Consider the following 11819-nt stretch of genomic DNA (forward strand, 5'->3'; position numbering starts at 1 on the left):
TATGTTTTCCTTTTCCTTTTCTCTACAGTAAGACGGGTTCTTGAAACCCTGAGTTGCCAAGGAACTCTGGGAAAATAATTAATCCTTCCTGCAGTTCTCGACTGGCTATCAACAAATTCAAAACCAGAGGAAGCACTTCTTTGCGGGGAAGGCGCTGAGCCTGGGGGCCTGGCAGAGAAGCAGGTGATGTTCATCTCCAAAATGGCTAGATGCCCAGAGATTTGGTGATGGACACCTGGTACTGTTCCTCTCTTCCATCAAGAGCCCTTCATTTATCCTCCATTTGTCAAAGAGAGGCAAAGCTGAGTGGGCTGTCAAAGGAAAGTAATAATTTTTAATTATGTGTGTGAGAGAGAGATTGAGAGAAAAGCTGGCAGAAACAGGACGGGAGGTGGTAACAGTAAAGAAAGCTGCTTCCGCCTCTTTACCTTTTCTTTTTTCTTAAAATATATTATTTATTGCAAAGATAAATATCTTGCTTGCCTCTGTGCTCAAGGCAGCTCAAAACTGCATAAAAACAAATTACAACAAAAACAACAATCTAAAATACAGCTAAATACAAATCAAAATAATATGATAAAATTAAAAAACAACAACAGTAGCACAAATATTTAAATCCCACCCCATCCCAAAATCCTATCAGGACAAAACCCTACCAAACCCTAAAAGAACAATAATTAATACCAACAGTAAATTGGTAATTGAGTAGGCCAGCAGTCAAGCAAATATAACATATACCAGTTGGAGGCCGTGAAAAATTGGGTTTTCATGGGAAAAAAATCTAGAAGGGTTAATAGAGCATAGAGTAACATACTTGTTGGTTGGTCTACGCTGTAAAAAGTTGTATGCATCCTACAGTTCAGTGCAGATGCTAACTTTCCCATAAAAACAAAGATAGGCCTCATAGCTATATTTAATTTATTTCTATTTAATATATATATTTCTATTTAATTTATATTTAGTCTAATTTTCTTCACTGTTCCTCTAATTTTTGTACATTCTATTTTTTAAAATTTGGAATTAAATATTTTTTAAAAATAAAAGAAAATCACTTAAGAAAAAGGGAGGGGGAAAGCAAAAGATAAAAATGGATCAAAGGAAGTATAGTGAAAATAAGAGAAGGAGAGTAAAGGACAAACTTGGAAGGTATAACAAGGAATAGAGTGAGACAGTGGTTTTTCCTCCCAGAGGTTACTTCCACATCTCCCTCCTATTTCCCTTTGGTAGTAGAGAAGGGAGCAACACTGGTTCCTCTGCAAGGCCTCTGTGCATGACCCTTCATGGTGGTTTCCAGAACCCAAGGAGGAGACAGCACAATGAATCGTGGGGGAGGCAGCAGCCCCATGGAGGAATTGTCCAAAGCTACCTTGCACAACAACTCACTGTGGTGGCTTGCTTGTGGGCTCCTTGCTCTGCTAGCCAACTCCTGGATCATTCTGAGCATCACAGCCAAGCAGCAGAAGCACAAGCCCCTGGAGTTGCTGCTGTGCTTCCTGGCAGGCACGCACATTCTCATGGCTGCTGTGCCACTCACCACTTACGCAGTAGTGCAGTTGCGACGTGAATCCTCCGACTATGACTGGAACGAGAGTATCTGCAAGGTCTTTGTCTCCACCTATTATACATTGGCCTTGGCCACGTGTTTCACCGTGGCCTCCTTGTCCTACCACCGTATGTGGATGGTTAGATGGCCTGTCAACTACCGTCTGAGCAATGCCAAGAAGCAGGCCCTGCATGCTGTGATGGGCATCTGGATGGTGTCCTTCATTCTCTCCACACTACCTTCCATCGGCTGGCACAACAATGGGGAGCGTTACTATGCCACTGGCTGCCAGTTCATTGTCAGCAAGATAGGTTTGGGATTTGGCGTGTGCTTCAGCTTGCTTCTCCTTGGAGGCATAGTCATGGGCTTGGTGTGTGTGGGCATCACTTTCTACCAGACCTTGTGGGCACACCGAAGGCACCACAGATGCCATCACCAGAGAACAGAAGAAGCTTCTTGTCCTTCAGCTCACAATACCTTCAACGTGCCAGCCATTGTAGTAGAGGACGTCAGAGGCAAAAGACGGTCATCCTTGGATGGATCTGAATCTGCCAAGACATCCATGCAGATGACCAATCTCATTAGTGCAATTGTTTTCCTGTATGACTCACTGACTGGGGTTCCCATTTTGGTAAGGAATACTTCCACTTCTTTTATCTTAGAACAGTGGTTTTCAGACTTTACACCTTTCCAACTTGGTTTGTTTGCAAGAGAACCTCTGAGTGTCTGGCAGAGGATTCTGGGTGATGATTCAGTTTATGTGGGGCATGCAACCAAATCTGTTGCTGCATTCTGTTGCTGTAGATGATCCCACTGTGCAGAGTAGAAAACACCAAAGGCACACTCCTCTGCAAGTGAATGTTGAGGAGAAGACCAGTGGTGATGGGCAAGAGGTCCTTCAAGGGGAAGCTTGTTGGCCAGTACTGGTTATCTCACTGGGGAATCTCCAGCAGGCTTCTGGGGGAATCCAAGCTTCTCTGAAACACAGTTTGAAAACCACTGTCTCAGAAATTAACTAATTTCTTTTGCAACAAGACTGTGAGAATGAGAGAGAGGGAGAGCATGAGAGAGAAAGAGTGTTGAAGGTGGTACAAAGTGCCCTTGGTATCTGCTCGGCCTTAGACTCCCCATGGATACCAAAATCTGTGGATGTTCAAGTCCCATTAAATACACTGGCATAGTACAATGATATTCTTTATATAAAATGGCAAAATCAAGGCCTGCTTTTTGTAATGTATATATTTTTAAAGTATTTTCAAGTTGTGGATGCTTGAACCTGTGGATAAAAAATCTGTGGATACAGAGAGCCAACTGTATTATAGAGACATACTGGTAATTGCCCATAACATTTGCAAAGAGTTGGGAAAATATTCTTACAAAGGTATCCTGCAAGTTTCGTGCCAATGGTGGGAAGGCCAAAGCCAAACTTGGTAAAGGGCAGATCCAAAAGAGAGTGGGAATGAGGCCACATATACACTTGATTTATAAACTTTCCTATTTGCACACTTATCTCCCCATTGCCTCTGTCACTCCATTCTCTCTCTTAGAAACATAGAGTTGGAAGAGACCACAAGGGCCATCCAGTCCAACCCCCTGCCATGCAGAAAATCTCAAAGCATCCCTGACAGATGGCCATCCAGCTTCTGTTTAAAGACCTCCAAGGAAGGAGACTCCACTACACTCTGAAGGAGTGTGTTCCACTGTCAAACAGCTCTTACTGTTAGGAAGTTCTTCCTAATGTTGAGGTTCAATCTCTTTTCCTGGAGCTTGCATCCATTGTTCCGGAGCAGCAAAAAACAAGCTTGCTCCTTCATCAATGTGACATCCCTTCAAATATTTAAACAGGGCTATCATATCACCTCTTAACTTTCTCTTCTCCAGACTAAACTTCCCTAGCTCCCTAAGGCATTCCTCATAGGGCATGGCTTCCAGACCCTTCACCATTTTAGTCACCCTCCTTTGGACACACTTCTCAACATCCTTTTTGAACTGTGGTGCCCAGAACTGGACACAGTATTCCAGGTAGGACCTGACCAAAACAGAATACAGTGGCACTATTACTTCCCTTAATCTAGACACTATACTTCTACTGATGCAGCCTAAAATTGCATTGGCCTTTTTAGCCTTTTGCTGTCCTTCCTACATTGTCCCTCTCACCCATTGTCTCCATCTCTGGTCCGTGTGTCTCCTTGCTCTCTGACATCTGATCCTCCCTTTTGTCTCTTCTCTCTCCATCTTTCTGTTTGCCCACTTTCCCCACTGATCCAGTGAGCTGGAGTTGCAGGAAAAGAGTGATCTGTTCCTCCCTCACCTGTCTCCTGAATCAGCTGAAGAGCAGGAGGGAGGGCAATGGTGGAAGTAAAATTAACCCTCCCCATGACTCCCATGCACACAAACTGCTTAGCTGATCCATGGGAAATAGGTTACAAGCAAGGTAAAGGGGGCTGTGTGTGTGGAAGAATGATGAGCAGTGTTTAAGCAGAGGCCCAGATGGGGGAGGCGTGGTGGGCCACGTCTGGACCACAGTCACAGCCTTCCTATCCTGGATTTGCCTATGAACTAAAATGGGTTCCCATGGCTCACCATTTTCTCTGAACAAACAAGGGTAGGTTATTTTACAGCAGGCTTTGAAGCCCTGCAGAAATATTTTTAAAAACTGTTTTCCAAAGACAAAACGGTCATGAAGTTTGCATAACATAAACAACAGCGCATCTATTGTACATACCACATTAAAGAGAGCAAAACCTGTTTTTGTATGTAGCCTGAGATGGCTTCATGTGCTCCTCCTGTGAATGGCCTCTAGAGGGCAAGATCTTTGTCCAGTCCTCAGTTTCTGTTAGAAGTGATGGATCCAAATCAGTTCAAGGAAGGAAGCAAGACAGAGTGCTGTGGCACAGAGATGACGTTTTCTGCAACACAGCCCTTTGATATTCCGACATGACATTTTCTTAAATAATAGGCATTTGGCAGTGGCTTGTATCCTGGATACCTAGATCATTCTTTTGCATCTACTCAGTGTCTTTAAGCCTTGATGTCTATCTCCTCTGGCACTCCCTAACAAATTAACCCGTGTGCTTCGGTTCACATTGCATACGCAACCACACATACACTGTCTCCTGGTCCATATGCTGGACCTGCAGTTGACCTAACAGATACCAAGTGCTCTGGTTATACTTTATTTCAAAAGCTGGATGTCATTATTTTATTCTAGCAAAATGCATTATAAAGTCTAGTATATTGCTAGCAAAATGCAGTCTTGATCGTGTCTCAGCTGAATCCCACAGTGCAATCCATTTGTTTCATACAATAGAGTTTAATGTCAGCCAGAGAAAAATCAAATTTCACTTATTTCCATGGCTAAGTCTCCATTCATGTGTACAGATACATGTGAGATAGATAGATAGATAGATAGATAGATAGATAGATAGATAGTCACACTTCTACATAGCAGAATCCTGGGACTGGTTTATTTATATGACTGATGTACACACACACAAACACACACACACTATAGCGGTACTTTCAAATTGAAACGTTTTTATTTCTTTTCAAAAACCCAGCATTGCCTGAATCACAGTAGCAGATCAAGTTCCTAGAATCACAGAGTTGGAAAGAACAACAGGGCCATTTATCCCAACCCCCTGCCATGTAGGAATACATAACTAAATCACCATTCAGCTTCTGTTTAAAGACCTGCAAAGAAGGTCTTTAAATAACAAGAGTCCACTATCTTCTGAAACAGTCTTTTTCACTGTTGATCAGCTCTTACACTGAAGAAGTTCTTCCTAATGTTTAGGCGTGATCTCTTCTTATAATTTGAATTCATTCTTTTATGTCCTAGTCTCTGGAGCAGCAGCTAAAAACAAGCTTACTCCTTCTTCCACATGACCTCCATTGATATCTTTAAAGATGAGTATTGTCATGTCTAAGGAGTTTATCAGACAAGGGAAATTGGAAGTATAACCCAATGGCAATCTGAACGCAATCATGGGGTTTAACGTTATTGCGTGATAACCCACTACACGCAAATTCAGGCAATGGGAAGTCAGTCCGAATGCAATCATGTGGTTTCATGTTATTGCGTGATAGACTGCCACACGCAAATTCGGGCAATGGCATGCTATTTTCGGGCAATGGGAAGCCAGTTCGAATGCAATGTGCATTCACGTAATTGCGCTAAACTAGTGACTTTAGGTGAATGCATTCTGGTCCCACTTTTTTTTTAATTCAAATTTAAGAGAAATTCCTCCCGTTTGATAAACTCCTACAGGAGCCACTACAAGGCAAATGACTCTGTTGAAGAAATGACCTCCCCCTCTTTCCCGAGAGATGTGCTTTCCCCACATAGCTTCAAGCATTCGCCCCCCTCAAAAAAATTTTTTTTCTTCTGCTACCTCTTCTCTTGGCCTGTCCAGTGAAAGAAAGCAGGAGCAGCAGCGCAGCTCCAACCTGCCAACCAAGTCTTAGAAAAGCTCACAAAGCTGAAGCAGGGTCCCAAATTCCTTTTTGCCCCTGCTTCTTCCCTACTGCTATGTGTTCTAACTCCTTGCTCTGGTCAATCTGTCTCAAAACAGTGTCACTTCAAACCACAGAAACAATGACCTGTACCCAAGCCTTGAAAGAGTTTCCCAAAGACCACTACTAGTGAAAGACAAGGCCAAAGAAGTAAGCTTATCTGAGGACATGACGATCAGGAGACACCACCACATAAAGTGGTCAGCAATGCTTTGCGGTGTTTTGGGGTGAGCCTGAAAAGAGGTTTCATGCAACTCTCATTCTCAACATGGTCCTAAAGACTACTGGTTGCACACCAATACTTTGGGCATACCACCCACTAAGGAAATCAGCGCTCCATATCCTTTGCACAGGTATGGCTTTCCAGCCAGGTGTCACTCATACACTAATTCTGTTTTTCATTTTTTTCCCTGTCTAAATGTAGTACCTTACATTTATTCCTTTTGAAATTCATTTTGTTAGTTTTGACCTAGCTCTACAATCTGTCAAGGTTTCCAGTATTTCCCCCCAAACACCTCTTCTTGTCACCCCATGCCTCTTCTTGTCACTCCACAAGGAGTGTGGAGAACCAGTCACTTTCTGAAGCTTCGAGAGTTGTTCGACACTGGCCTCTTTTGGACAGCATCATGCCAAACAGAGAACCACAGGAACTTTGGCTTATTGTGGATTGTGGTTTGCTGTTGTGTGCCTTCAGGTCATTTCCAATTTATGGTGACCCTATCCTGGGGTTTTCTTTTGTTCCGAGGAGGTTTGCCATCCCCTGAGGCTGACCGCATGCAACATGCCCAAGGTCACCCAGATAGCAGCATGCTATTTCACACTGCTTTTTGCAAAACAAGACTTGCTAAACAACTGTGGCTTATTTACTGTGATGTCTCCAACCACTACTGTGGCTTATACCCCATCCCACCCCAATAAAGAGAGAAATAAACCATCAATTTCTTTTGCTGACCTTTGGAAAAAAAACAAGCCACAATACCATCACAGTCTACACCAGAGTTTTGGGGTTTGTTTTGCCATTCCTGTGCAAGTTGGATCAATCAAACATTCATTGACATCAACTTCCCTTGCTTATCACGATGTCTAAATTCATTACTTGAGTTGCGTTTTCCTTTTCACACACTGTTTTCTCAGATCCCTTTTGGGAGAAAGCAGGAAATAATTTCATTTTCGCCCATTGTTCTGGCAGGAGGAGTAAGTGGGATATGCAATGTTGATCTGGGTGACAAGTAGAAGAATTATTGCAGTTTTTTGTGGCTTTTTCGGCCTATGTGGCCATGTTTTAGAAGAGTTTCTACCTGACGTTTCGCCAGCATCTGTGGCTGGCATCTTTAGAGAATTATTGCAGTTGTCTGGTTCAGTAAAACTCCCTGGGAAACCTTTGTCACTTTCAGCCTTAGCTCACATTGCTGCAACCTCATAGATGTGCATTCCAGCAATGAAGAACAGAGTTCTAATAATTATTTTTACAAGACACATAACAGTAAATGTTAACACGCTGGGGACATTTCGAGGGGGCATCTTGTTGGTGAATGCTTCTGCAGTGGTCTGGCATAGTAACAGAGTGTTCAGACTGCAGCTGTGTGAGTTTTTTTTTAAAGCAATAAAAAGATTACAGAGATCTGTGTGTATTAATTTTGAAGCACCAATTTGGTAATGTTGCAGGTACTGCCTGATGCCTGCAAACTTTTTACTACTATATTTGATACAGCAGTTGTGAACCAATAGCTGAGTTTTCCAATGGCAGATAGAGTGGTCTGGAAGTTCTGGGAAAATGTAATATCCTTGAGTGCTTCCAAGGAGTTTATCACATGGGAGGAATTTCTCTTACGGTAATTTCAAATGAAAAGAAAGTGGGGCCAGAACACATTCGCGTGAATTCGCTAGTTCAGCAAATTTACGTGAATTCGAAATGTGTTCAAACTGACTTCCCATTGCCCAAAAATAGCTTGCCATGGCCCGAAATTGCATGTGATCACCTCTCACGTAATAACGTGAAACCCCATGATTGTGTTCGGACTGACTTCCCATTGCCCGAAATTGCGTGTGGGAGTCTATCACGCAATAACGTTAAACCCCATGATTGTGTTCGGATTGCCATTGGATTATACTTCCAATTTTCCTTGTCTGATAACGTCCTAAGTGAAGGCTTTGTCCTGACATTTCCCTGCTACAAAGCCCATATTTTGGGAGGATCTGGGTGCCACCATTTTTCATTTCTAATCCTTCTGTGTTTTTCTACCTCTTTGTCCATCTCCCCCCCCCCTTGTTATTGTTGTGTTATGTTCATACTTAATGGTGACCTCTAAGGCAAAACCTATTACAGGGTTTTCTTGGCAAGATTTGTTCAGAAGAGGTTTGCCATTGCCTTCCCCTGAGGTTGAGAGCATGTAACTTGCCCAAGGTCACCCAATGGGCTTCATGGCCAAGATGGGAATTGAACTCTGGTCTTGACACTCAAACCATTATACCACATTGGCTCAGAAATAGATCAGATAGGAAAAGATGGGCAAGGTCTACCATGCCTTTTCATCAGTAGCTCTAGGAGCCCTCCATCTGGATGCACCTGAAGTTCAATCTCACACAGCAAATAACCCAAGTACACATATATTTGGTGGACGAAGAAATGGTTGCAAGGAAAAACAACAGCCACATGTACTCATGCTGCATGGCAATGGCAATGACTCTTTGCTGATGCACATCTTGCTTCGCTGCTGCTGCATACATATAGCTATAGCAATTATAGGCATTCATACAGCTAAAAGCTGTAGTGCATATGTACGATGAATCAGAAACAATTTGACTATTGCTTCAAGAGGCAGAAGCTGAACTTTGGCAAGCACTCAGCACTCAGCCCACTTTGAGATGATTGTGCTCTCATGTACTTTTTCTGTCTGCCTTGGTGAACTAGACAAAAAACCTTTTGGTTCCTACAAGCAAACAATTCAGAATTAAGAATCCATTAATTCCACAGCTCAGAACTAAGTACCCACTGTATAGCTTGTTTCCTATAGAAAGTGATACACAGCTACACTACTAATACTGTCTAAATAATATCTTATTTTCCTATGAAACATATGTCTTTAGTTTGTCTCTTTCTTCTCCCTGATCAAACATGTTCAAAAGAGTTTTAAAAGAATATGAAACCTGCAAAGACTGTTGGGGGAATGTAAATATAAATATGTCTAATAAGATTAAATACTGTAGTGTGCAGCAGTTCCTCTTTCAGTTCTCTGAAAAAAAATATATTGTCTATCTCCAAACATGCAACTGTGTCCACCCTGACGGTCTCCTTGTTTTTTAGGTGGTGAGCTTCTTCAGCCTGCGCTATGATACAGCTCCCACTTGGATGGTGTTGGCAGTGCTCTGGTGCTCCATGGTGCAGACCTTGCTACTCCCATCCTTCATCTGGTCCTGTGAACGTTACCGAGCTGATGTCCGTACGGTGTGGGAGCAATGTGTGGCAATACTGTCAGAGGAAGATGGGGATGATGGTGAGCACCTCCATTCCTATGATGTGTGTTTGAGGAAGAGGAGGAGAAAACTGTGGGCAGGATGAGGAAGTCACTATCATTACAACACGATTGCAGTGGGTTATGTTTTGTGGGCTGTGGGAACAGCAGATGGAATATGAATCTTAGAATAACAGAATTGGAAGGTACCCCAAATGTCATCTAGTCATCTAGTCAGTACAGAAAATCCACAGCTAAAGAATCTTCCAACAAAGGAGAACCCACCACTTTCTGAAGTAGTACATCCCACCGCCAAACAGGTCTCACAACTATTCAAACAAGTTGTACTTTTAACAGATCCATGACTGGTTCTCCCTTGGTTTGGCTTGGTTTGGTTTCAAAGGTAAATGCAAGCGCAGGGATGTATGGAACATATCTTGGGACTAGTCCTCCCATTACTTTCCCTGTGGAAATACCTGCTAGTGCTATTAATAACATCAAAAATCCACCAAACAGTGATGCCTTTATTGAGACAACCAAAATGCATATCTTTCGAAGCTCCACTGGCTTCTTCATCAGGCAAGGTGCAATTGAAGATGTTTTTGTTCTCAAAATGTTTTTGTTCTCAGATGGTATAGAAGGGTATTTCTTGCAGGCTGACACCTTCTCCTACTAGGAGTCCAGGAAATTCAAAGTCCAGGAAATTTATCATCCATTTGCAACACAAAAAGATATTTCTTTTGCAATCCAATGTGTCTCCATCCTTTCTGAAGCCACGGGCCCCTTTATTAGGGCGAGGACACTTCATGAGTTTGCATCATGAAAATGTTATGTGGTGGTGAGGTAAAACAATGCAGTCCCAATTTTAGGGGAGGGTGTTTGTTGGAGGTAGAAAGTTCACATATGAATTAATTAATTAAAAATAATTACAAATAATAATTGTAAGCCGCTCTGATAGCCTTTAGGACTGAAGGGTGGGATATAAATACCATAATAATAAAATAATAAATATGAAGCTCCCAGTCCACTGGCTCTCTCTTTAGGATTCCCCTATTGCAGACGTAATGCGGTATCCTGAACTCCAGAAAACATCCAGGGGGAAGCTATGTTGGCCATATAGCAAATTCAATAACATCAAAAATCTACCAAACATTGATACCTTTATTGGTGTCACTTTATTGGTTGTTTTGTGGATTTATCATTGTTTCATGGATTTTTGATGTTATTGGATTTGTTATATGGCCAACACGGCTACTCCTGGATGTTTGCTAGTGCTATTGTTTGCCATGTTGTAGATTCTAATACCCAGACACAGACACCTTCTACCACCTTTTAAAAATGCATGAGACACCCAGTCCGGCCCTTAGCTAATGGAACAGGATTGGAATAAAATTGGTTGATTGTCCAAATTATTTAGAACAAGCGAAAGAAAGAAAAACACACCTAGAATTGTAGTTAAATCAATGTTCATTTGTGATGAATAATTTTACTTGTAATTAAACTAACATAACTGATATTAAAAGCAACAGTTAGGTTAAGTGTCACTAAAAGCACTTGGCAAGCTGTACCTTGCTGTTCCAAGCTGTACCTATTTAGTTCAAGAATATCTGCTATATAGGCACATTTCCTTTGGGATTTTTTTCTACCAAATCTCTATTAACTGACATAAATAGAGCTTTTGAGGAGCATTTCCAGTTTTTTGTCCAGCTCTGTTTTCTTTGAGGAGGAGTTTGCATGGAAGAATTTGCTAGGGAATTGCACTCTAGTGTAAGGTGCCTAAACACCCATAAGGCATCAGATCCTGTCTGATCTTGGAAGCTAAGCAGGGTTGGCTCTGGTTAGAACCTGGCTGGAAGTCTGCTAACAAATACCAGGTGCTGTAGGCTACATTTCAGAGGAAGGTACTGGCAAAACCACCTCTGAAGATTCCTTGCCTAAGAAAACCTCAGAGGGTCACCATAGGTCAGAAGCCAACTTGAAGATACACTCACACACCACTGGCTGTAGGACGGGAGTCTTAAGTCCTATAAGGCAGGAGGCAGGTGCAGAGCCCTCTCTTTTTTCTGTACTTGTGAATAGATTTCTGCCAAGATACAATAAAAAGCCAGCTGTCTCATGCATACCATTCTTAGCTCCTTAGGACTGGAGCATGGCTTTGGCACGGCTTCCAGTTTCTCAGGACGAATGCATCATTTAAACAGCACACCTCCAAAGTGACCCGAAGCAGCTTTATTTTGGCCTGTCTGTATGGGCCCTATGATTCTATGATTCTCAGTTCAACACCAAGAAATAAAGGGTGGGAGATTGAT

The 11819-nt window shown here is 42.3% G+C and overlaps 1 protein-coding gene across 1 annotated transcript in view; it reads left to right on the forward strand.

The window, feature by feature from the left end:
- The first annotated feature begins 1028 nt into the window (after positions 1-1028).
- Positions 1029-11819, forward strand: part of GPR162 (G protein-coupled receptor 162) — a 15559-nt gene continuing 4768 nt past the window's right edge. Inside the window, exons 1-2 of the mRNA XM_042454601.1 lie at positions 1029-2174; positions 9363-9552. Of these exons, the coding sequence (XP_042310535.1) occupies positions 1281-2174; positions 9363-9552 (1084 nt within the window). The 5' untranslated portion in view covers positions 1029-1280. The remainder of the gene's footprint in view (positions 2175-9362; positions 9553-11819) is intronic.

This window comes from Sceloporus undulatus, chromosome 2 (genome assembly GCF_019175285.1).
Source record: "Sceloporus undulatus isolate JIND9_A2432 ecotype Alabama chromosome 2, SceUnd_v1.1, whole genome shotgun sequence".
NCBI classification, from domain to species: Eukaryota; Metazoa; Chordata; class Lepidosauria; order Squamata; family Phrynosomatidae; genus Sceloporus; species Sceloporus undulatus.